Below are 27,230 nucleotides of genomic sequence, written 5' to 3' on the forward strand. Positions count from 1 at the left end.
CTTGCGATTGAACTCTGTCATCCTCACTTTGTAGGCCTCATATGGACCTCTCGTTCAGCCTAAAAAACTGCCCATCTGAGTAAAAGCAGCAGACTTTGGATGGATTCTGAGGAGACGTGGAGATACAAGTCAAGACGTCCTTCTGAAAAGATAATCTGCTTAGGGAAAAGAGGCAATTAGGTGGGTTATTAAAATACAATTTATGAAACGGAAAAAGCAGTAAGTATGCCGGCAAAGCTGATTAACAGAGGTGAGAAAAGCAATTAGATTGAAATGCAGCAATCCATGCTCAATGAGTCTGAGGGTATGATTCTTTGATGCACAGAGAATGGAAAGCAATTGGATTGTAACATCCACAATCTTTTCCTTTTTGGCGCTTGAGGGTCCAGCAGCTTATTGTTGAACGCATCTAATATTCTTGCGAGCACATTCTAATGAGGTGTATAGCATTCAAGGTCTGAAGGTCTACAGTGTTGGTGAAATCTATTGCAACCAAACTGGGTTGCTAGATGCATCACAGTATGCAAAGTTATCACAGAACACAGAATGGGCTGTAGGTAGCTTATGGGGCCAAAACATTACATTTCAGAACAGCCCAACGAGGGCTGTGCATGCTTAGGGGCCACAGAATACAAAATAGAGGGTGGGGAAGAAGAAGGTGTGGAATGGAGTGTCATAGGATATGGCTAGAACCTTGAACAACCTGTCTGTTACAGTCAACTGACCAAAGTATAAAATACAAAATCACAGCCTCAGTAGAACCAGTTTATTAACACTGACAAGTGAATAATGAATGATCATAGCCTGTATGAGAGATAAAGCATTCAGATATTTTGCTGCCTGTTCAGTAACAGATTTATTAGTCCCCTCAAGGAAGGAAGATACTCAGAAATACCCTTTTTGATCAACCAGGAAAATTTCTCATAAGAGGCTAAATAATGTGTTCTCCAAGCCATTGATAAAATCTACAGTAGAAGAACAGGTGAAAGGCCATTTCGATTTCTGCAGCTATCCTGGAAGGGAACCTTGGGAAATCTGCCCTCTACGATCTTCTTACAAGGTAAAGCAATAAAACTGCTCTTCTATTTAGAAATGGCATACATTTGTCAGAGGCAGACTAAGGCCTAGTAACTTTGTTGTACATGGCCCATTAGCTGATGTGTGTCACTCTGGGACTTCCACATCTTCTATTTTCTGTGTAGCCATATATTTTTTAAAAGTATTTTTATTAAAGATTTGTTGATTTACAAAGGTATTGCAGTGTCTCATATTTTTACATGTATCATTTTTGCAAATCAGTTTCATTTGTTGAGACACTGGGAAGAAAGAGGGGGAACGAGGTGGATAGGGGGTGGGAGAGTAGGTGGGGGTGGGATCAGGTAGTGATGTTTCTATTTTACTTAATATATGTAGGGTTTGATGTCAGCGTTGCTTGCACAGGTTCTCTTTTATTCGCTTGTGTTCTTTTGGTGGTGAGAGAGATTTGGGTTGGGTTGGATTGGCTGTGGTGGTCTTTGTTTTCATGTGTGAGTGGGGTGGGTGGGTGGTTGTTTTGGATCAGGTTAGCCATATTGATTTGTATGGTGTTGGTAGATTTTTGTCATTGTCTTGTTGGGCTGTGTGTCTGATAAAGGGGAGCCATACCGGGGTGAAGGCGTCCTCTTCTATTTGTCCCCGTGTCAGTTTCAGCTTATTGGTTAGTTTTTCTAGTAAGGCTGTTTCCCATACTATTTGGTACCATTGGTCCATGCTTACTCCTGACAGGTCTCTCCAATGTCTGGTTATGATATTTCTGGTTGCTGAAAGTAGGTGGGTTATGAGTTCTTTGTGGTGTAAATGAGCATTATTGTCTTGAAAGATGTTTAGTAAGGCCAATTCTGGGGTGATTTCTATTACTTGTTTGGTTATTTTACATATTTCTCGTATGGTTGTTCAGAAGAATTGGATTTTGGGGCATTCCTACCACATGTGGAGGTATGTGCCTGTGGAGGTGCACCCTCTCTAGCATTTTGGTGAGGTTCCTGGGCGTATTAGCGCAAGTTATATTGGTGTTAGGTACCACCTGTAGCTGAGTTTTAGGGTGAGGGTTTCATTGATATGGATTTAAAGGGGGGGTTTAAACCACATTCTGGTCCATTGGATGGGGTTGCTTTCATATCCTATGTCATCCTCCCATTTTTATTTTTATTTTATTGTGTCTAGGGAGTTTGTGGGATTTTGGAGTACGGTAGTATTTTGTATATTGCGGAGACCATCCCTTTGCTGTGTCCCTTTGTCATTAGGAGGAGGTTTTCGGAAGTTCTCAGGGGTCTATTTGCTGTGTAGACATATATTTGACTTGCACTAGGTCCAAGGGAATCAGATAAGGAGGCAAGCCAGCAACACAAATTATTCCCATTGACATTCTTCAATATACACCCCAAAGAGTCCCACAGCACCTGACATGCCTGAGACATTGGAGAGACAGCGAAGATCCAGAGCCAGTAATGCATGGTATATCTATGCCAAGATGCTTAATGTGCTATGTCTGACTTCCAGATTAAGGGCAGTGCTAGCAACACATTTGATTGTGCCCAGTATAGGTCTAAGAAAGGAGGGCAGAGTTCCTTTTAAAGAAAATTTAAGGCCAGGAAACCAAACGGAGGCCCTGTACAAAATCTAATTCACACTTTTTACAGTGCACACCTGTGTGGCTTAAAACTCTTTTTGCATTGGGGCTGCTTAAGTTTACCCAGCACGAAAAGTGCTTTTACGCTCTTGGCGTTGCTTGCTCAGTGCCCTGGTTCTGGGAGTGTTAGGGGCGCTCTCACGAGACTTCCAACAATCTGACTTCCCCGATTTGCCTGCACATAGTTGAAAGCACACAAATTAAGTCTGCGTAAGATGTGGGCATACTGTACAAGGCCAAAGCAAATAGACTCTGCTGTTCTCCAGCCTTTTTGAGGAGTTTTTGCAGTTACTCTCTTATAGGTGTTGGATGTGATTATGAGTTTCTAGGAATGGTAATTACAATAGCAATGAGAATAATATCCCTGCAGAGACACACTAATAGTGACCTGTGTTTTTAAAAACTCCACTTCTCAAAGCTTTTATTTGTATCTTTGTTGTACTTTTGCGTAAGTGTAGAAACTAATAGAGGTGCTTTCAAGGTGATGCTGAAAAGGCTATAGCATCCCAGGTTCTCTATTTAGAGAAGCCTGGGTATTTGTGTTAAGGACACAAACACTAATGGAGCCTAAAGTACGAGCAGGTTGGAATTAAGTGTTTTTTCATCCAGCATTCAATCCACCTTCCTCTTTTCTATTAGCAGCCACACACAATAACAAAAATCAATAAAAACTGTGGCAAATACATTGTGCAAGTGTCAATGTTCTCTGCAGAAACAAGAGGCGTTCCCATGCTTTTAAAGGAAATGGTATCTGGGCTGCTGATAGCATCCAAGTCACAACTTGGGAGACAGGGCTTAGGTTTTGTAATGTGCAAAAGGAGAGAAAGCGTCACTACCTTGTCTGGTTTGTAGGTTCTGCCCCCCTCCCCAAAATCATACTAATTTTGCCAGCCTAATACCTCCCCCCCCAAACACACACTCCAGTGTGCCATGGGACAACAGTCTGATGAAGATGGGAGTGTAGACTTCATAATGTACTGCATTCGGTCCTAGCCTATAGATCAGGGGTAGTCAATGTGATCGCCTCCAGCTATGGTTGGATTCCAGCCTTCATCAGTGCCAGTTCATACAGCTACCGGTTAGGGATGGTAGGAATTGGGAGTTAAGCAACATCTGAAAGGCATATAGAAGCTCCAGATGAGGCACCAAAACAACCTACTTTCCTCCTTCCCTTTCCCAACGATCCCTCTTTCCTCTGCAACTATTTCTTAAAGAAGCAGTTGCCGAACATTGTTCTTATAGTCAGCCCTAGTTTAACACTGCTAACTTCATTCTTTCTCTTGGAGAAGCCTGGGCTGTCAAAGTCAAGAGTTCATAACCTGAAAGTACATCTATTTATGCTTCAAGCCTGAGCTTGTTCTTTCTGCAATGGAGGAATTTGTTGGCCATACATTCTTGGCAGTTTGCATTCCAGTAGATACCAGAGTAGTCAAAGCATCCAGTGACTGCTATATATCTCCTTTTTGAATGTTTGGTAATCTGCTGTAGGGAGGCATCATCTAAGTCTTTTGTCTGGCTTGGAGGCCCATAGCAGTTTTTACCCAAATCCTTCCATGCCCCAAGTCAAAGGTGTACACATCCTTTACATTTAATGTTTGGTTTATTCCTTTTGAATAGGTGATAGCCCTCAGCTATTATATTCTGCTCACAAGTCTTCAGTAAACCCTAGCCAGTTATTTGCTATCTTAATAGTTGAAGTTCATCTTGTTTGTTTCCCATGCTCTGTGCATAGTATAGTATAGAGACAACTGAACCATGAGGCATTCCCTCCAGCTGTTTCTTGTTTCTTTCCTGCCTTTTAGCAGTTTCCTGAACATCAGTTAAATATCCCCAGTATTTGGTTCCCCATGTCCTCTGGTTATCTCATAGCTGCCAAGTTTTCCCTTTTCTCACGAGGAAGCCTATTCAGCATAAGGGAAAATCTCTTAAAAATAGGGATAACTTGGCAGCTATGGGTTATCTCCCTCCCTCTCAGAATTCAGTTTAAAGCTCTTCTGTTCAGGTTTGCAAGACTCCTAACAAACAAATTCTTGTCAGCTACTGTGAGGTATACAATCCATCTCTTGTAATAAGTCCTCCATGGAAGTGGGGACCATGGTCAAAGAAACCAAATCTTTCCCAATGATACCCATTTGCACAACCAGTTTTTAACTTCTAGTATTTTCTTCCCAGGAAAGAATATATTCTTTTAACAGGAAAGAGTGGTGAAATAACCACGTGCCCCCAGGGTTCTTCAACTTCCTACTCAGAATCTCACAGTCCCTTGCAATATGTTGAAGGCTTTCTGGCAGTATCATTTGTACTCACATGGCTCGGTCCCCACTTCAAGAGAGACAATTCCCCTCAATATAACTAAGGTCATAGAGTGGTCTGTTCCTCTGTGGCGCCTGGAGGACCTGGAACTTGATGGTATGCACTAGGGTTCAGTACTGCAATCCTTCCTTTCTCTCTCTCCTCCCCCCCCCTCCATGCTGTAAGAAAAGGGAATCATACAGCAAGACTCACTTGATCCCTACAGATTCTGAAGTTCAGCTCAAATAGAAAGAGAAATTTCAAATCACCCCTAGGCACAGCACCTGTGTATTATGGTTTTCAGTGCTGAGCAATTTAAAATAACCTGACCCCTTGATGACAACCTAACTCTATTTTTAGTGCCTGTGATGTGAAAGGATTTCATCATTTGAACTACTGGTGTATGGCAGTGTGCAATAGGTCTAGTAATTCTTGGCAATTCCTTTGAAGAAGTGATTTGACTTTGAGCATTTGTGAGGTGAAAGGACAAACAACACTGAAAATGAAATCCTCTTTATTCATCAGCCAGGTATAACCCCACAAAAACAAAATGTGCAAGTATCAACATACAGTGCCATTGTCTGATTTGAAATAATTTCATATTGTCCAGTGCATCTCAAAATAAACCAGCACCTTTTATTCGTGTTGAGTCAGGACCAACATTAGATCCACATAGAATTTTGTTGGACTCAATCATGCTTACCACACCTCAAAACGTACAGTACATGAAGTTGGTTGACGAGGTGGAAACTTCCTCTGCATTCACCTGCCTTCCCTCAGCTGCTACTTAGTTATACACAAACCCTTTATTTACAAAAGTCTGGGCTCTTCTATGCCCAGAAAAGGATGCAGTCGGCCTTTCTTGGTTTCATTACTGCCCCCATGTCGGCCTGTATAGCTTCTGTCATCATCATAACAATGATTCTTGTTAAACGCTTTCATAAGTTTGAAAGAAAGAAAAAACTAAGCAATTGCTCGCAGAGCATGTGCAAAAACAACACACCAGCACCTGCACGTTAGTGGCTTAGGTTGCTTAGAACACCGTTTGGTCAGGTAAGCTAAGGGCAGCACAAGACCAGACTGCTGTGATACTATGGAAAGTGAGTTGCTAGAAATACAAAAAGACTAAAAACAATGACTGAGAGATGAAAAGTCCCTAAACTGGTCCCCTACATTTCTCTTTAATTGTGTGTGTGTGTGTGTGTGTATGTGTGTGATGCCGCATACTATAATTTTGGGCACCCGTCTCTGCTAGAGCTTCACATAAAGATGTGCTTGCTGTCAAATGGCTTGATGCTGGAACAGAGCCCAAGAGTAAAAAAAGAAGAAGGAATAAATAAAGCACATAGCTTCCAGATCAAATATTAATTACATGCTAGATAGAATCATCTTACATTTCAAAGAGAAAATGTATAAACAAGAAGCTGGGCCTTAAACCAGCAGCAGTATATAAATCCTCAGTTTTGGAGGGATTATGAAAGATAAATAACCATATCATTGTGAAATAGAAAAATACTGGATTGCATTAAAAAACCTCCACTAAGTAAGTAACTGTTAAATGTCACTATGAAAACCCAGCGGCAATGTGCCTTAAAAACACAAAGAATTAAACACCTCTTGAATTATTCTTATTATACCACAGGTTTCTTCATCCCTTTCCTCCTCTTTTTCTAACAAATCACATACACATATGTGAGGCTGATGGACAGAAGTTAAAATGTTCAATTAAGATACAACTGGATACCAAATGTCCATTTTAGGTACTCCTTTGCAATAACTTCCTGAATATTGTAGCAGTTTTTATCCGCAAACCCTGGTAACCTTTCTTTTTTTCAGGTTGGCTTGCTCTGGTACAATGTTCAGTTCCCCTGAAGCCTGATACAGTAAGTGATTGTGATTACAACTTTGTGCATTCGTTCCTTAGAATACCATTTTAATCTTAGCATGAGTTATAGGAAGTGATTCTGGTTTCCAGTCTGGCTGAAAAAAATGAATATTGAATGTCCGGGCCCAATTCTCGAACACTCGTTTTTCTGTGATAAAACGATGATGACTGCCCTTTCTTCCCCGTTCATGTGAAATGTACATTGTACATTCATCGGGTCCTACAGGTTCGTAATAATGATAAGGTACTGAAGGATGATTAGGAACCCTGCAGAAGGAAAGAGAAAATAGATTGAAAGCCCAGATGTACAATTGAAAAGAGATGGTATCATTAATACGGTAAGCCGATAGGTTCAAAATCCTCCTCCTCCTTTTGGTCCCCATTCAAGCTGAATTTTGAATATTTTTCAAAAAATAGTAAATGAAGCATTTTTGAAATTATTTTCCTGAATCTTACTAAAACATTGCTACTCTAAAAGAAGGCAGTTGAGTGTGCTGGGAGAATTTGCCACATTGTTACATTGAGCATGTGAGAGCTTGGTGCTTGAAATAGGTATATGTTTAGCTTAGATTTTGAGAAAGAACCTGCAGAGGCATTCAGAGGAACAGGCTACCGAATGGAAAGCTGACTCCAGCCCTTTGATTCTGCAATTCAAACACATGAAAATCCTTCCAGCATGGCACATAGGATAAAAGCACATTTCACTGTAGCCCTAGCTGTGGGATGTCAGTAGCCATTGTCATGTGATTTTTAATGGGAATGGAAGTTATTTACAAAGAAAATTTAATTTGGCAGTAGTCATTTTAATATTTTTGCATGTGAACATTAAAACAGCTAACTACTGTACTGCCGTGTGTGTGTGTGTGTGTGTATAATTTAGGGCACAGCATTTAGAAGATCTGCTCAAATCATTTTAGCCATGAATTGGTTCAAATGCATTTCCTCTCTGTGTCAGCTGTAGATTCTTGGAAGAAAAGTGCCTGCATTTAATTCCAGCGCCACTTCAGCAAAGAAGAAATAGTGAGTGACCTGTACTTGTTTGCTTTTCTCTGTGCGTTTTAAGGCCGGTAACTTTGGTACAGTTTTCTCCATCTTACCGAAGTCGTGTCCAATTTAAGAAAACAAAAACTAGGCAAGACAAAACAAAAACCAATCTGGTGGAATAAAATGTGCAAGTGACCACAACAGAAGATTTGCTGGTCACCAGTTCCATATCTATCCTACTACACACAGCAACTAAATGAGCTGCCTGTAGAGCAAGCACCCCCAAACTGCGGCCCTCCAGATGTTTTGGCCTACAACTCCCATGATCCCTAGCTAACAGGACCAGTGGTTGGGGAAGATGGGAATTGTAGTCCAAAACATCTGGAGGGCCGATGTTTGGCGATGCCTGCTGTAGAGCAATGATTCTGGCCTGCTTTCCCTTTACAAGGCTTCCTAAAATTGACTTAGTCATCTTTTAACATACAAGTGCACAGAATCATTGGGAAGTTAGACTTCAGCATTTGGGGTGTTATATTTTAAGCTATGTTGTCAATGCAATACTGGAGGTGCCACAAACATACAAATTATGTACTGGGTGATAAATCTGGCAGTCAAAAGGTGACACATTACCTGAGCAAAACTATTGCATGACAACAGTTCTGTTCTATTGGGGGGAAATGTGACTTTTCCCACCTTCTTCCTTACAAAAATCCTCTAAACCAGGATGAGTGACTAAACACCTTGCAATGATTAAAATAAGGGAAACCTTATTAAACCCAGATGTGAAGCTTTATAGAAAGTTGTGGGCCATTGTTTGTGGATGTGTGTCCGGATTGGAAGGATTGCATGTTTGTGGAAACTTTGCTAGTGTTTTATCGGTTTGTTTTGAGAAGCTAGGGAAATGACTGATTCTGCAATAAGAAACTGAGGACTGGTAATGTCTTAAACTTCTGTTTTGTGTGCTATTTCCAAACGAGAGAAGATCCTTTCAATCACTGTTTCGTCACCTTGTGGCTGTTACATGCTGGGCCGTGGGAAGGGTGCATATTTTTTCAGGATTCTGTCAGGACTGGTCCATGTATTTGGAGTGTTCTCTGTGCGGTGCACGCCAACCACCTACAGGAATACATTTGCACAGAGAACATAGGAAGCAGCCTTCTACAGAGTCAGATCATATGCTCATTTAGCTTGCTATTGACTGGCAGTGGCTCTCCTAGTTTTTTCTCAGATCTGCCTGGAAATGGTGAGAATTGAATCTGGGGCCTTATGCGTGCAAACTGTGTGTTCCACCACTGAAAATGTTACATGACTCTGCTTCTTGGAAGCTTTTTCTATAATCAGGGCACTACATTTTCCAGCCATTTTGGTCACGGTAGTTGCTTCCTGGAGGCCAGAGTTGCATGTCAGCTTCTACACAGATGCATGCTGGGTTCTCAGAGGCAACACATCCCCTGCTGGGACATGCCACAAGGAGAAAAACTTACCATATATTGGCCAGTTATACAAGTCCTGGATTTGGAGTGGGTAACAGCTAATAACTGTGATTTCTATGTTCTGCCTCCACTGTGGGAGGCAGTATGCCAGTTGCAGAGAAGCATAAGTTTAGCAGAATGTTGTAGAAATCAGGTTGTGCATCTGGTTGGCCACTGAGAGACTAGACCAGGCATCCCCCAACTTCGGCCCTCCAGATGTTTTGGACTACAATTCTCATCATCCCTGACCACTGGTCCTGTTAGCTAGGGATCATGGGAGTTGTAGGCCAAAACATCTGGAGGGCCGCAGTTTGGGGTGCCTGGACTAGACGAGCCGCTGGCTTGATCCTGCAGGGCTCTTTGTGTTCTTGTGCGTTGCCATCTATTGTAGGTTTCAAGGCAAGTGGGAGTGTAGCAGTTAAAAATATCTACAGCTGGACTCCTTTTTGCAGCGTAACATGCAGCAGTACTGCCCACATAAAAATGGAATTCATTTAACAGCAGATGCAAAATAGACACAAAAGGCAGTATTTAGAAAGCTATGATTTGATCCGTTATTACATAACACTTTAACTGTGCAAAGTAGTTCCTCATTTTGTTACTCGGTCACTCCCAGTATCATGTATATTCTTAACATTTCTGCTTTCCATTTAGATTAGTGTTTTTAATTCATTCTACCTTGGCTTTCCATTACACGATAGTGGCATTAATTTTATACAAATATTAAAAATTGCTTTTCTGAATGTATGAGCATTTTATAACTTACAGAACTCGGCTAGAAAAATGTATGACTAGCACTTTATCTACAAAAGCCATACTTTGGAGTGAAAATGGATATATATGCATTTAATTAGTTTAAAACGTGTCAAAAATAGGTTGTGAGATTCTGGATTAAATTAATGTCAGATTTTCATTTTAAATATCAAGCAGTTTAACATGGCAAAAAAAATCAGTATATTAAAAGGTAAAAATAATGCCATAAATGTGGATATAGATGTTCTGATCCAGAAAGTTTGAATTTTAACTCGAGGTCCTATGATATGTTGTTGTGTATGTTTTCTTTGTTTGTTTGTATGTGTTGTAGTAATAACCTAATAAAAAGCATGTTCAAACAAACAAACGAAAAGCTTGAACTGTGGTTCTGTGCATGGATCACCCTCTGTATGTGATCTCTAGTAGACAAACGAGTTCTTTGCACATTTGTGAAACTGTATTTGTTCAATTCATTTTTAGCAAGAAGTGCTTGTGTCACATGAATGGCGCTAAGCAAGTAGTTTGCCCTGTCAACTTTGCTATTACTAAGAACCTGTTCAGGAGGGCTACTGGAATTATAAGGAAAAAAACACTGAGTGATAGTAGTTTTCTGCTTCTTGTAAATTTCTAGCTCAACTAAGAATTACATGTGGGATGATGGAGAAAAAGCAGCTAAGAACAATGTTTGGGATGGAAGTAGCATGTGGATATCCTACAACAAAGGCATAAGTAAGTGATCATCAAGATAAACAGAAACAACTTTCACTATTTTATGCTTCTACAGTGCTAGTTAGTAGAAATGGCCCTACTGGGAGATCTCGTCTGTCCCACTGATCCATCTGAAAATACAGAGCATTATGTAGACTGGGATCTCTCATGTCTCTTGGGCCAGATGATTATTACTCCAGTCCCAAACACCTTCAAACTGAGTTTGGATAACTTTTAATGATTTTATCTCTCCAGTGTGAATAACCCAGATTAAGAATGATGTGCTAACTCCCACATGTTGCAATTAAATTTTCATGCTAGCAAATGAAATGCATGAGCAACTTATATGAGGAAGTTGATAGTCATCCTCATTTATTAATATATTATAGCAGATGCTGTTTTACTGCTCTTTGATACTGGACATTAATCAGTGCATTGTCAGAGTTAACGTGCTTATTAATATCACAGCTGGGAGACGTTTGTAACGGGCTGTTTGTAAAATGCACTTTAGTTCCCTAAAATGGCATCATGCAATAGCCAGATCTTCCATCAATAGCGCACAGAAATATAGCAGTGTTTACAGCAGCAATGATGGGGAGAAGAAAAGGTAACTCAAGTGTCTCTTCCATTCAGCTGTCAGAAATTGCACAATGTTATGCACTACTTCTGTGAGGAAGCAGTCATGTTGCCTCAGTGAAGAAAATAAACCCTGAATTTTTATGATTAAACACAAGTATACATTACAGACAACCATACTAGTAAAAGATTTAGGATTTTATTTGTCTCTGCCTCTCCCAACCCAACAGCTCATTTATTTCATTCACTAAGAGGGCAGGTAGAGAGGCATTCTCAGTGACTCAGGCCTCTGAAGGCAGTTCCAGAGCCGAGTATAACGAAAACTTTGAGAGACTTCTTAAGATATGTTTATTGAATCTGTTCCTGGCAATCAAGGTTAAGTCAGTGGAGAATGAGAGGCTGTTAATGTTGTCACCTTTGGGGTGATGTAGGGTATAGAAGTACAGTAGTGCCTCGCTAGACGAATTTAATTCGTTCCAGGACTTAAATCGTCCTACAAAAAATTCGTCTAGTGAGGCACGGTTTCCCATAGGAATGCATTGAAACGTAATCAATGTGTTCCTATGGGCTGGGGTTGGGCTGGTGGCAGCATGGGACGGGGCTTCAGAGAAGGCACAGCGCTTCTCCGAAGCCCCTCCCATGCCAGGGAAGACAGGCGGCGGGGAGAAGCTCTTCTTCCCCGCCGCCTCCCCCCGGCATGGGGCGGGGCTTCGGAGAAGGTCTCCAAAGCCCCGTCCCATGCTGGCTATGCGCGGCAGTGCGGTGGCTCCGGGGGACAGAGCCGAAGCGCGGCTTGCCCCCGCCTGTCTTCCCCGAGCCAAGGGGAAGACAGGCAGGGGCAGCCACCGCACCGCCACTTCAGCTCCGTCCCCCCTGGCAAAGGAAGATCAGCTGTCAGCTTCCCACACTGACAGCTGATCTTCTTTTGCCGCCTTCCCGCGCTACATTCTATGGCCGTGCTTCGCAAGACGAAGCGGCAGTCATAGAAAACCTTGCCGCCTCGCGCAATGCAAAATTCTTTCGTCTCGTGAGTTTTTCGTTGTGTGAGGCACCACTGTAAATGAAATCTTTAACTTTTATTTTAACATAATTCCTAACCAACAGAGCATCCTGAATGTTGATTATACAGCAAGATCTGCTATGGCTCAGCTCACACCAAATTCCTTCATGCAGTTGGCAGATATGAGACATACGCCACATGTCTTCCACTCGCAGAGGTTTGAGGGTAGAAATTGTGTGAGGTAAACTTCTCAAAATTGCTCTCTGGATGAATCAGTCTCCCCGACCCCTGAATTGTTCCCTGGACACATCAAGTATCTAAAGGGCACAGCGATCCAAGTGAAGAGGCCATATGCAACTGACACCCCACTTTTTGTAAGCATGTGTGTGCATGCACACACGCACACTTCACTCTGCTTCTTCACTAAGAAAAAATTGTTTGCAAAATCTTTTAAATTAATATTTCCCAGTGCTTTCCTCTTCTCCCCCCACCCCAAGATTAATTTCATGCCAGTTACAGCATTACTTTTAGCTGATAAATATTCAGAGCCTAAAAGAAACTAACAAGATGTGGATTAATTCTCTCTCACAGTGCAAACAAAAACTTAATATTTTATGCTGTATAATTAAATGTTGTTTGTTGTTTTCAGAATGCAATCATGGGACTGCTAATTAACGGCCTCAAGAAAATCATGCACGTTTTATGGATAGTATAAAATAGATTCATATATTTTATCCATAACACTGAATTTTTGCAAGCTAATCATAAATCCAAATTAAAATTTACCTGCAGAAATCTGGTGACACCATGCCATAGACGTCTATCCTGTCACATAGTTCTAATGCGATGCTCATTGTAAACCACCCAGTGCTCAGCCAAGTGTTTGACTTCTTCCTGAAAACAAAAACAATAAAGTTCCTAGACTGACAAATAACACTTGTGACAGATATTGCTGATACAGCAGGTTTTTAAAGTTATATACATTGAGCAGCCAACATTCTTTATATATACTCGCCCACCATGCAATAAACATATGGCCTGGTTGTGAACAACTGTATTTGGTAATTGCATTTTTCATGTTAATACTGCAAACAGAAGTATTATTTACCTTAGCATTTTGTTGAATAATAGTCACCTTAAAACCCTGCATTTGCATTATTCCTGCTGATTAACAGGAAGGAAAAAATCTTTATAACTTCATCTAGTTAATCTAAGAATTACTGGATGCACTATACAGATCCTGCAACATAATCCCATTGCACTGCAGCGATGTTTCAAGGTAAATTGAGGCATTATGCTTAAGTAACATAATAAACAATTTTGCTACTGTGCAATGATGTTATTCACCATGCTAAGATGCTACTAATGAAGCAACTATGTGGACAATGTTGCAACTGATACTTAAAATTGACAGCAGCAAATGATACTAGAAAAGATAAGGAGCCCTACTCTACTTGACTAGCACAGGATGTCATTGTAGCAATACGGATACATACTACCCTTCGAGCAATCACAGCTGTACTGTGATCTTATGGCTCAGGATATTAGGAAAGCACCTTCCATGATGAACTCCATTTGTCACAGGGTCTTGAGAAAGTGTCCCACCTGTGTCAGACTCCCTAGTCACCTTATGAGCAGCAAACATTGTCTTGGCCAGGCATCCCCAAACTGCGGCCCTCCAGATGTTTTGGCCTACAACTCCCATGATCCCTAGCTAACAGGACCAGTGGTCAGGGATGATGGGAATTGTAGTCCAAAACATCTGGAGGGCCGAAGTTTGGGGATGCCTGGTCTTGGCTGTTGAAACCTTATCAAAGCAAAAATGGTGGAAAAGAGCCACCTTGCATATGACAAATGCAAATCTTTGTTGTATTTGAGGGTTTCAAGTGCAGATACTCCCTAATTTGTTATTCCCATCAACTCTCAAGTGTTAAGACTGTGATGGTAAAACGTTTAAGCATTCTGAGCATCCACGACGTTAGGGTTTTGTTTTCATGGCTACCAAATATCCTGCAGTTCTCACCAGGAAATCTCAGTGCCTCTGCTTTCAGAATACTGAATCAGGCATGCTGTAATAGCCTATCAAGATCAAGCTTTCACACTTTCTCTCAAAACCGATACACTTAGTCATAAGATTCTTCCCAGAACAGATAGCATATTAATTGAATGACTAATTTCCTAGCTTACAGAGCATCTACAAACTGTGAGGATTTTAAACTACTGATTGATGTTCTCAAGGGGAAGTCACGTATGGCAAATTTTCTTAATGAAAAGAGTCCAAGGACCAATGTAAATGTTTAGTACTACTTCAAATGTAAGAATGAGTGAGAAATCAGTATTATATCTGAACTCTTTGTATCCATGTGAAAACACGATAGGGATGCAAGTCCTTGGACTCTGAGTTGTCTTGGATCTAGTTATCATTGAAGTGCTAAGCTTGTGACTCAGATGTACTACCCTGGAGTGCAGGCTTGGGGGGGGGGAGCAATCATGTTAGTCCCTATCTGCAATCTACCTTGGTATATCCCAGACAGAGGCTTGCTTCCTCGGAAGGAAGTAGGCTCAGGTTAAGTAGTCAGTCTGTCTCACAGGCATCATTTATATTCCCTACTCCTGAAATAGAACATGCAGTGATTTTCATCATAAAATCCTGCATATGGAAAACTGACCAGGAAGAAAGCTAAGGGGAACTGCTCCATAAGAAGACAACTCTTCATCAACCTTTTAAGCTAGTTACAAGCAGCACTTAACTTGAAAAGGTGGGTTTCAATGAGCTATTCTTTTTTTAAAAAAAAAGCAAAAGAGCTAAAGAACTACTGCTAAACAGGCGTGGTTTTTAGTCAACAAAGACAGCTGAGAATAACTATTTTCCAGCTTAGCATCACTATATAATGGGTTAAGTTATAGACATTGTATATATTCCTCTAGGCCAGGCATCCCCAAACTTCGGCCCTCCAGATGTTTGGGACTACAATCCCCATCTTCCCCGAACCACTGGTCCTGTTAGCAAGGGATCATGGGAATTGTAGCCCAAAACATCTGGAGGGTCGCAGTTTGGGGATGCCTGCTCTAGATGTATGTACGATTGGGCCAACATACCTCCATTACTGAAGAGCAAGGTTTCATTTGCCGACTATTTGTTTAACCCCTGATATTGACAAGCCTAAACCTGTTTTGACAAATTCCCTATAGCATGCAACCAATCAAACCGGATTGTATCTTCTTATCACTTTCAGAGCCAAGACTCCTCCAAAAATGACTCCATCAACATGAACATAGCAAACGCTGCTGCCACGACTGTGCCACTGCCACTCCAAACCCACCCTTACATAATACTGCTGGTCACACCACTGGGTCCATCTAGAAGAGTATTGTCTACCCTGACCGTCAGTGTTTCTCCAGGGCTTCAACAAAAGTTCTTTCCACACCTACCTGGAGATGCCAGGAATTAAACCAGCTGGACCTTTATTTTGTGCTACACAAAGGAATGTGAATCTCTATCTGCTATCTCAGGTGACCTCATGCATCTGTTCCCCACACATTTCTAGTTAACACAGAAACCCCTTATTAAACCATAGGGGGGGAAGGCAAAACACTAGACTCTTCCTCAACACTGAAAATGTGTTAAAGGATCTGAAGAAGGCCTTTAAATGTGTGAAGGTCTATAGACTTCGTGTACACTGGTAGGCGTTGCACATTTGCAAAGATTTGCACCGCCCTGCCCCCTCACCTTGAAGAAAAAATTGTTAGTTCGGGTAACATACTATAGGTGAAGGTGATGTTCTAGATTAATTCAACCAAAAACCAGAACCATGACCCACAACACTTCTTAAATGTATGTTGGCCTGGATTCAGAAAAGTGATGTGCAAACATTCTTCTGCCTGTGACTTGTCTATGCTACATTAGGGCAATTATCTACAAAGAGGTACCGTATGTAGAGCAGAGTGTAAAAAACAGCAGCATATCTGAGTAGAATAACTGTCTTAATATTCTGCTTGTTACTTATGGCAGAATTTATAATTTCACTAGCTAGGAAAAAAGCAACATTAGCTACTGTGGGCTCTTACAAAAGGAAGGGCAGGTGATGATTATTAATAAATCTTAATGGAAAATAATGGGTGAAAAGCCCAACAAGATAAAGAATGTAAATCTGGAAGGACGGGCTTTAAAATTGGTTTTATAGCATTAAAAAGAAAAGTAAAGGTTACACTGCTTTGTGTTTCTTTCTGAAAACTGAAAAAAGGGGTTCTTACAAAAGACACTCTCCTGCTTTTACACCTACTATGTTGTAAAGAAAGAAAATGAAGACATGACATGTGCTTATTAGAGGAAATCATATACTCTTTTATGTGATGAAGTAACGCGCTGTCCTGATAATTCTGTGGAGCATACTAAATTACAATTAAAGGCCTTTCTGCTCTATCAAAATCTCATTTATAATCTCTATGGAAATGCTCTTCCTGCAGTTATTTCATTTATGCTTCTTTTATCTAATTACTGTAATATTGGTTCTGAATCATATTTTCTTAATGGACTTTTATTCAATTATAAACTTATTCTCAAGTACAGTTACTTCGTAATAGAAAAGTATATTGTTCTTCAGCCTGTCATTTGCTGTCCCATTTAATGTCTGTTATTTTCTAAATGTTTTTAACAGGGCATAATGTATCAGTCTTTTCAATCACATTTCTAAAGATTATTATAGAAACTGAGGTGTCAGCTATTGTACCTATGCAGTCTGATATTTACAATTTATTGCGGCAACTTGGTGCTTGTTAAAAACCTTTCCAAAATGAACCTATATTAATTAGGGTAGTATGTCACTCACAAAAGCTTTTATTCTCCCAATTTCCTTTTAACTCAACCTTTCTTTATTAGGCAGTAATTCTAGAGTCCTAGTTTCAATATAGTTAAGTGTTGTCATATGTATATCAGCTCCAGCTCAAATTCAGACTTTCTTAGTTGAAGGAACACTTTTACATCTAGGTTCAGGCCTGGTTTGGGGACTGAAATAGCCTTATGCCAGGAGCTGTACAAGGGGACCACTTGGTAGCAATCAATGTTTAGTTGCTCACAGTATACTTGTATATAGGGCACTGGTCCTAAATGGTTAGAATTTACCAGAACATGGTGCTGGAAGAGTATTGCTTTAGCTCCTTGTTCTGTGAGGTCCTTCAGGGCTCAATTTTACTCCTTGCACTTTCAAAATCTACGTGAAGCACCTAGCTGGCGTCATTTGGGGTTTGTGTGCCATTAATACGCTAATGTGTTGCCCTGCTTTATCTCTCATTTTCAACTGAAACCAAGGGAGCTAGGCAGCCATTTCCTGAACACAGTGATAGACTGGATGTAGACTAAAAACTGAGGCTCAATCCAGGCAAGACAGAGGTACTATTGGTCAGGAAGCTGATCCAAGATTGGAAATAAAACCTTCTGCACAGCACGTTTTAGCCTGACTTTGAATATGCTAGTTTGCTCTGAAACTTGCTTTTTGGGTACAATATTGAAGGCATTCAGCTATCCACCTGAGGTCAAACACTAACAGAGCCTTTATGCCAACTAAGTTTGCCTCCTGGCCAACACTTAAGAATAACCAGCTGCACATGTATAAGATGGGGGGCACCTGGCTTGCCAGTAAAACACGTGAAAAGGATCAAGTAGACCACAAGCTTAAGATGAGTAGTGTGATGCAGCAGCAAACAAAGCTAAAATGCTATTCTAGGCAGCATCAACAAGTATAGTGGAAGTAATAGTCAAGGGAAGTAATAGTCCTACTTTATTCTGCCTTGGTCAGAACACATCTGAAAACTGTGTTCAGTTCTGAACACCATAATTTCAGGAGGATATTGACAAGCTGGAATGTGTGCAGAAGAGGGCGACCCAGGCGATAAAGCAGGCATCCCCAAACTGCGGCCCTCCAGATGTTTTGGCCTACAACTCCCATGATCCCTAGCTAACAGGACCAGTGGTCAGGGATGAAGGGAATTGCAGTCCAAAACATCTGGAGGGCCGCAGTTTGGGGATGCCTGCGATAAAGTGTCTGGAAGCCAAGCCTTATGAGGAATAAGTTGAGGGAGTTGGGTATGTGGAGACTGAGAGATATAATAGCCATCTTCAAATATCTAAAGGACATGGACGATGGAGGAAGCTTGTTTTTTCCTGCTCCAGAGGCCAGTGGCTTCAAGTTACAAGAAAATAGATTCTAACTAAACATCTGGAAGAACTTTCTGGCAGTAGCAGCCGTTGGACAGGAGAACTGACTGTACTTCCTTTGAGGTTTTTAAGCTGAGGTTGGATGGTCACCTGTCATGTATAATTCAAGTTGAGATTCCTGCATTGCAGGGTTGGACTAGATGAGCCTAGGAGTCCCTTCCTACTCTACAAATCTATGATTCTATTATATAATGCAATATCCAATAAGAGTTGGGAGAGAGTCTAGAGCTTCACTGCTGCTAACTTACTCCTAGACACATTTTCCCAGGTAAGTCTCTTTGTTTCCACAGATCCAACTTATGGCGCTCACTAGCATACCCTACTTTGTGATCTACAAAATTCAGACCCTCCCAAGGTGACTCACACTTTTAAAAAAATATTAAAAACAATTTAAAGCATAAGGTATAAAGCAATTTAACCATCCAATATAATACCACAGATTCAGAGCAACAGCATTTAAATGATAGGCCAACAACATCATTCACGTAAAAGCTGCTCAGAACAGCAAAACTTGAAGGCCCAGGATTTTCAAAAGGATAGGAAGGTGTGTTCACTTTTAAAATGAAGGACTTTTCCAAGCATACAGCAGCTTGGGATATGAAATACATATTTCCCCTTAGCAGTGTGCCTCAAAAGACTTCCATTGCGGATAATGGCACTTCGAAATGGAAAGTGCAGATAACTTTATTAGATAGATTTACTTCTTTCTAAAGTGAGCTCTTAATTTATACATAAATGCATTAAGTGGTGCTTATGCTGTCATTATGTTTTTACTATGTAATGAGTAAATAACTAATAAAAATAAATGCATCTTTTGAAGGAGGGGTGATATTATTTCCAACCCTATCTAGAGAAACATATTAGCCACCTATATTTTTTTTAAAAAAATGATTTGAAGATCTGTTTGCAAGCCATAAATAGGCTCATAAAGAGCTAAGTATCATAATAACTTGCCCTTTCAAAGATGGAAGTATAAGAAGGCACACTTTAGAGGCACCTAATGTATGAATAATGTGTATTTGTTTTACAAGAAGCTTTACAGCTGCAATGTTCCAAGAATGCTTATATTCAATAAGTAGCCATTATAATTCACAGAATGGCAGCATAGGCTCCATAAAGCAAAAACCCATCAATTCTGATTTTTCAAAACCAGTAAAAATCTGCTTTCAGGTATATTACCTAAAGTGAGATTTAAATTCAGCATCGATGTTCTTTCTGTGCTACTCTGCAATTCTGTTTGCTGACAGTATTTGGCACACACTGGTTTTTTAGTATTAAAAACTGATGGGCAAATAAATTATTTGATTGTGTGTTTGTTGCTTATGCTGCAAAAGTCAAGCATTATTATTTGATGCATAAAATGAAATAATGCAACAGGTTATTGGAAGCTAAGAGAAGGCAACCACATTCTGTAGTGTGATCCCATTGATGAACTTATGATCAACAGACCTGACATTCTACTAAAACAATGGCAGTGGCTCTCCAGTATATTCTCATGCAGTTGCTTCTTACCTGTCTTTTCCAGTTTCCCGCTTGAAGAGATCATCAATTTGAAGCATCTTGTGCCGGGATATCATGTATACTTTTAACTGAGGTAGTATCTGATTCATCAGTTGCAGATTGTTATAAATTAATCCTTTTCCATCTCTCCTCATGTTGCTGCCTGGACCCCAGAAGATAAATACAGTCCCTTGGCTCATATTTAGCAGTTCATGGCGATTCCGCAAAATTCTCTGCATACTGGAGTGAGCTATGACTCGCAGACTTGTCTTGTTTCCAACATCTTTTACAAATCCCCGTGTGGGCGCATCGTTCATTCGTATTACACACTCTGTCTGGTCAATCTTCTTCCCTTGTTGGCTTCGCAAGAGGTGCCCAGAGCTTGTTACTAGGGCACAGCTTGCACAGTGCATTTTCAAAGGCTGCGGGGAAAGAAATGTCTCAGTACAATATACACCCAAATCCTCCGAGAGGTAAAGAAAATGAAAGGAAGCTTGAGAAAGAGAAACGACTGAATACAAATGGTAGGCTTCCAATATAATTATGCAGAGTGAGCCCTTCCCTTCTTCTTGAGTAGTCACATAGCTTGTCAGATATAGCTTTTATATTGCTATCCTTACTGCTTGTTTGAAGTTGTTGTTTTCAGGTAGTTTACAAGAAATCCTTGTTCTATCACTAATCTATTTCCCTCACCATACAAGTTTTCCTCCTGCAGCCACACACACATGCACACAAAAAACCCCTGACATTTTGAAAAATCCAGGGTAGTCAAACATGGGCATGGGCGTTTTTATGTGGAATGTTCCACATTTAGTAGTGCAGCATTCAGGGTCTGTGATTGATGTTTTCTGCAGGTTCAAGTTGGAGCATCTCCCCCTCCCCCAGGTCATCTTGTTTGACAGGAGACCTTCGACTTGTCAGTATAATAGTGGATATTGAGGTAGAAGCCTTGGTTTCCAGCTACTCCTTCCCTAATCATCATGCCCATAATGACAACCAGCACCTCCAGTTAGAATTTGAGAAGAATAACCAGTTTGTCCAATGTTCATTAAGGTGAACACAATAATTTCTTACTGTCTGTTCTGGAGAATGTAGTGGAAAATGCACTTCAGGAACAAAAAAATCAGAAAACAGTTGTGAATTTCAATATTTTTAAAAAGGTGCAAAGCCACTTTCCCTACTAAGCAGATAATCAGCAATCATCTTAAATTACACAGTGCAAATTAAGATTAAACCTTAGGACTCAACTCACTATGAAGGAACATTTTAGTAGAACTTCCTTCTTTGGATTTTTTTCCAGAAAAAAGGAGGAAGGATCTATTAGGAATGGCTGACCTAAAAGGGGAGCATTCTTCGCATACAAAAACAGTGCCTACATCTTTCAGCATTATTTCAGGCAACTAGTGCATTGCCCTCACTCTGAACTAGCTTTGTTTGCACCCTCTGTGATGCTGTAATACAGGCAGTTTCATCACATTCCCTGTGATCCCGAACCTTAAAAATAAAGGGTTGGGATTCACCTAAGAAGCCCCATCAGCAAAAGCGAAGTCCACCCAAGGACCTCTGCTTGTGCAACGGGGCTTCTCTCCTACACAACTAGCTCAGAGGGGGTGTCTGTCAAGAGAGCTGGACCACTTCATTTGGCAAGCTGAAATGCTTGTGCTGACTGAATGTTTGACATAGAAACAAAGAGAGCAAGTGTGTGTGTGTGTGTGTGTGTGTGTGTGTGTGTGTGTGTGAGAGAGAGAGAGAGAGAGAGAGAGAGAGAGAGAGAGAGAGAGAGAGAGAGAGAGAGAGAGAGTGTTAAAGGAAATACATAACATGTGAAAGCACAGCCCTGGGTATGACATATTGGGACTCAAGTCAGGAGCTAGGTGGTTCATTAGGCAGTTTTTTCTGTATATAACTGCATCTGGAAGCTGGTATACAGAAATGGAATGCATTCACATATTTTCTTCCAATGTTAAATGAGTTCCCAAAGCTCTGAAGTATCAGTTAGTCTCATCTACAGCAGCAGGGACAGAAGAAATGTCAAAAAGCATATAAAGTATTCTGAGTTATTATGTCCAATTGCCTTAGAGTAAGTGGTGCCAATAAAATAGCAATAACTTGTCAACTGTGATGTTACATTTTACTGCAGGACATGAGAATATGTAGCAAGTATTTAATCCTTCAGGGAAGAGTAGCACTTGCACTGTACATATGAATGCCACTGTCTTTCTAATACTGTCCTAGATTTAGCTCGGTTTTTTATTGTACCACCTGGCTATTTTGGTGGGCTAGATCATGGCCATAATTATACAATTCTTTTGCAATAAGCTAGAAGTGTTTAGATAAAGTTTCCCTTTTCTAAATTAGGAGTATTAAAATAAACCCATTATCTATAGCTCCAATGGGACATTTTGTTTTCTGTATCAGTTGATTAAGGTCAGATTCAACCGCTTTTAAAGCTAAAATACTATACACACCTAGGAGTAAGCTTCACTAAACTCATTAGCACTTACGTTTGGATACACATGCATATAATTTTACTGTAACTTCTAATGATTTCAATGAGAGATACTTAAACACATGCTTAAACCTCTGCCATTTTATTCAGAGGCTTAAAAAGGCTTAACTTTTGATTTGGATGAACTACACCATTACATTTGGTTTTCTTGGAAGTGTGTACTGTATGCAGTTTTAACCAAGCCTCTTCAAAGCCAAGCTAGACTGCCACCCCAAAAATTGAGTTCTTACCAAATGGTTAAGTAGAATTTGAGTTCTTACCAAACAGTCTTCTGCAGCTTTCCTAAAAGAGGCATGTCATAGAATCACAGAGTTGGAAGGGGCCACAAGGATAATCTAGTCCAACCACCTGCAAAGCATGGATCTTTTGCTCAACGTGGGACTTGAATTCACAACCCTGAGATTATGAGTCTTGTGCTCTCTACCAACTGAACTATTTAGCTAGTATTTGATTTAAAGGATATTTCTTAAAACATGCCATCAATAATTCATCAAGATCAAGCCTCCCAATGTGCTTCTACTGTACGATAATCCAGTTGAATCAGGCATGCTGAAGTCCAATGAAATCAACAAGCTTCTTGAAAGTATATAACTCTGCCTTCTTGGAGTGGCCCAGATCTTCACACACCCTACAGATCTTACAGTACAAAATAATATCCTGACATATTGGCAAACATAAATAGTATTACTGTTTTTACAAGAAGTCAACACAGCTCAAGGTAGAGGGAAATCTGAAAGAGAGTTTTCTAGTTTGGCAGATGAGAGATAAGAGACAGAGCCCTTCAAACAAAGGTCTAAAATTAGGGTGAGAAGAGTATTCCCATCGGATCTCCATACTTATTAGGAACAGAGGAAGCTGCCTTTTATTGATTGAGTCAAACCATTGGTCTCTCTACACCAGGGGTCCCCAGACTTACCCGCCTTCGGGCCGGTGTCCGCCGCGCCGATCGCGTGGCGGGCCGGAGGGCGGGGGAGTGCGCGCCAGTGTGCATGCGCACACCCATTTACTGGTGCGGTGGCACGCTTCCAGGCCGGAAAAATTGTCGAAAATTGTTTGTGCGCATGCGTATGGGCCTCCCCCGACCCGGAAGTGCACCGGAAATGACCTCTTCTAGGTCGGGAGAGGCCCATACGCATGCACAGAAACGATTTTCGGCGATTTTCAGATCTGGAAGTGCGCCGCCGCGGGCGGCGGGGGTCGTCGCGGGCTGGATTGGGAGGCCAATTGGGCTGCATTCGGCCCAGGGGCCGTAGTCTGGGGACCCCTGCTCTACACTGAATGGTAGTGAGTGGCTTTCTGGTATTTCAAAAAGGGATCTCCCATCCATAATCCTCCACCTGGGGTTTAGCCTGGGATTTTCTGCATGCAAAGTAGATACCCTACCTACAGAGCTATGGCCCTTCCTCAAAGGCCTAGTTTGTAGTCCAAGCAAGCACCCCTCCTTGACATCTGAAGGGCCACAGTTTTACCTAGAGCTCCCAAACAGTTGATCTGGTTGACTAGCCTACAGATTTGCTTTATGAGCATGTAAGTTCATGAGTTCCTAGTGGATATGTAAGAAAGGATCTGTTTCTGTTCCAACCCCATGCTTATTGCATGCAACGCTGTTTCTGTTCCACCTCCATTCTACAGTTCAGGTTCTAACATGGTTCTCGCTGCCCACTGTGGCAGAATTTTATGCAATCAAATGTGTTATCGTTATGTTACTCCCCAATGTTCATTTCAGTGTAAAGAAAGAGGAACGCAAACAGGGGGAGGGAGGGAGTCATGTACAGTACATGTACGTTTTTGCAGACCAACAGGGAATACTGATCATATTCACTGGATCGAGTTCTATTCCAGACATTGGATGAATAAGCAAACACTAGCAACTTCCGCTCCCGTTTCATTCAGAATTCTCTGACAACCCTAGTTAACTAGTTGCATGGTTTGTTTTTTGCTTTCCTGGGGATATGCAGCCAAAAGGAAAGCTGCTATTCCATATTAAGCATTAAAAACTTGGTCCTGGAAGGTACCAAGTACATTCTGTGCCTGACAGAAGGCTCTTACTACCTTATGAAAATTAGCTCCCGTGCTTTCCTGTGGCAGTAAATTATCTATGTGTCATTAGACACACAGCTAGTGTGTCTCTATATATTAATCTCACATGCCCCTTACAATTCTTAACAGGAAAAGAGCTGAAGTCAGCACGGTGACACATCACTGAGTGTATGAGAGACATATATATTTGGAACTTTATAAAATCAATGTTGCATGGTTAAAATTAGCAGGAATCAGTGGCATTGCTTCATTGAGCAGAAAGCAAGCTTCATCTTGTCCTGTTTTGGCAAAGCACTTGCTTGTCTTCCAAGTATTTCTTACAATGCTAAAAATTTTGAAAATGTAAAACACTGCTACCCATATGTGTCCATACATTACAATTCAATAAAGGTTACTATATGAAAATATTCAATGGCTTTTCTGTAACAAAATTTAAAACAAAACTAAAGTCTTGTGGTGAATTAATCCATTTACATGCTGGCAGAATATCTTTATAGTCACAGCATTCTTAACAGATCCAGGTCTGTTTGCATTCACAAATAAAAATTTCTACACTCCTAAGGGAGGTATGGCAGTAGATTGGAATATTTGTGCCTTTGTGACCTAAGTTTCCAAATGAAATGTGCACATCATACCTTTACACATTTACATGCTACTTTGATGGATTGCCTACCAAAAGGTAGAAAGGTAAGCTAACTACTTTATCACAATACTTGAAAAGGCAAGACGAAATGCTGGTCAGGTTAAGGAAAATGTAACTGCTACCAGACTTGACTCAAGTAAGAATAGACACACAATAAGTTGTTTTTTGTCAAAACAAAATCCTACTAGAACTTTGCCTACTCATCAACAATGTATCCATTTTTATCTTGAATCAGCCACTAAAGACTCCTTACATTTAAAATAAAATAAAATAAAATACAGCAACATTTTTGGTAAAAGAAATGCTGATATGTTTTAGAAAACAACAACCAACTATCGTTCACCTACACAGTGACAGCTTCATGCTCCAGCACCGGGGGGCGGAGAGCAGGCAGGGGTGTGGGCGGGGAGGCAGCCGTGATGGCACCCCACTGGGATCACGCTGCCAAGGGCGGTGTGCTCCCCCCACTCCCCTCTTCCTCCGCCAGTGCTCCTACATAACCTGCCCATGGTAATTCATGCTCTGGTCACATCCAGACTCCATTACAATAACACATTCTGCAAGGAGACTTTAAAACAAATGTAGCTCTCAGAAACTACAAATGGCATAGAATGTAGACATGAGGCTCTTGCCTGGAGTGGGCAATAGAGAGGAAATACTGCCAATTCTGAACACCTCCACTGGCTTCCAATTGGTTTCCAGGTCCAACTCAAAGTGCAGGTTTTGACCTGCAAAGTCCCAAACTTTAGGACTTGGCCCAAAAGGTTCAGACCCTTGGAGATCATTCCAGGGATGAGAGCTTTGCAGTAATTCAATTCAATCATTAACCAATGCTCACACTGAGCACCCACAAAGGGCCCACCGCCGTTTTCCATTCCCATTTTCCAAAGGCCCGGAAGCTTACAGTACCTTGAGGCTGGACAAGGCAAGGTAATAGGTATTCCCCCAGAGAACCTATTCCCGTTGAGGACTAGGGCTGGCAATCCAAAATCTTCAGTGGGGAAACTGACACTACAGGTATTATTGCCCTGCTCACTTTGATGCTACTTGTGAGCATTCAAGGAGCAATTCTCACTTTTATGAGCACTGCTATGTGAATGTTCATGATAGCCCTATCCTCAATGGCCTGGGTTACGGGGAACTGCAGTGGTTCATATAAATAAAACAATTGCTTAACTTGATTTCAGGTCCCTTCATTGTCTGAGGCATGGTAGGAATTACTTTGTGTGTTCTGCCCCTTACAGTTTCCCAGCAGCTACAGCGGGAAGGTAAACGGCGTTTCCGTGCGCTGCTCTGGTTCGACAGAAGCAGCTTAGTCATGCTGGCCACATGACCCGGAAGCTGTACCCTGGCTCCCTCGGCCAATAAAGCGAGATGAGCACCACAACCCCAGAGTCGTCTGCGACTGGACCTAATGGTCAGGGGTCCCTTTACCTTTACCTAAAGGTGAACAAACACACACAATATGTGATTTCAATTGAACTGCAGCCACAGAGATTAAATGCACTACTCAAGTAATTGTCCTAGGAATCTCTTTCCCTTCTTTCCTTCTCTAACTGCACTTCCCAAGGCCAGCCTTACCTGGCTTCTCAATGCCATTCATCACTGCCAGTTAACAAAAGGGGGAGGAGTGAGGCAGCAGAATAGTTGCTGCTCTGACTGGCTTTCCCTTGTTCGCTTTCCCAAGAACTCTTGCACACCCTCATCTTTAAAAAAAAAATAATGAGAAAGATTTTACTGCAAAACTTCCATCCAAGTTTTGTTTAAAGTGAAGTATTCCACCACTGCAAAAAGAAGAAGAAGAAGCAGCTTTAATACCACTGTTCTGTTTTATATTGATGGCCTGCTGCCCTATGGGCTGTAAATTTTAAAGCTTTACATAGAGGAAGAATGTTTTTCATACACATTAAAGTGAATTGCATGAAATTCAACAGGAATATGCTCAGCTGCAAAGCTGAAAGTAACAAGTTTTTTTAATGCCGAATT

The 27,230-nt window shown here is 41.0% G+C and overlaps 1 protein-coding gene and 1 long non-coding RNA gene across 4 annotated transcripts in view; one reads left to right on the plus strand and one right to left on the minus strand.

The window, feature by feature from the left end:
* Window positions 1-341: 341 nt before the first annotated feature.
* LOC148685028 (uncharacterized) lies at window positions 342-16,764 on the plus strand. 2 transcript variants are annotated; one of them, XR_015950816.1, is made up of 6 exons: window positions 342-1,060; window positions 6,797-6,843; window positions 7,072-7,183; window positions 7,801-7,865; window positions 10,686-10,783; window positions 15,575-16,764. It is a non-coding gene; the product is annotated as an uncharacterized LOC148685028 (long non-coding RNA). The 2 variants fall into 2 exon arrangements; XR_015950815.1 differs by lacking the exon at window positions 7,072-7,183 and having other exon boundaries at window positions 719-1,060.
* The window catches only part of ST6GALNAC5 (ST6 N-acetylgalactosaminide alpha-2,6-sialyltransferase 5), a 77,502-nt gene continuing 55,729 nt past the window's right edge, over window positions 5,458-27,230 (minus strand). The window contains exons 3-5 of one of the 2 annotated variants that reach the window (XM_035121998.3): window positions 20,065-20,474; window positions 13,125-13,232; window positions 5,458-7,112 (exon numbers count right to left, since the gene is read on the minus strand). In XM_035121998.3, coding sequence (XP_034977889.2) covers window positions 6,881-7,112; window positions 13,125-13,232; window positions 20,065-20,474 — 750 coding nt within the window. In that variant the 3' untranslated portion in view covers window positions 5,458-6,880. Of the gene's footprint in view, window positions 7,113-8,791; window positions 8,946-13,124; window positions 13,233-20,064; window positions 20,475-27,230 lie in introns of those variants that run through there. The other variant, XM_035121999.3, reaches the window with a different exon arrangement.

Source organism: Zootoca vivipara, chromosome 7, assembly GCF_965207765.1.
Source record: "Zootoca vivipara chromosome 7, rZooViv2.hap1.1, whole genome shotgun sequence".
NCBI lineage: Eukaryota > Metazoa > Chordata > Lepidosauria > Squamata > Lacertidae > Zootoca > Zootoca vivipara.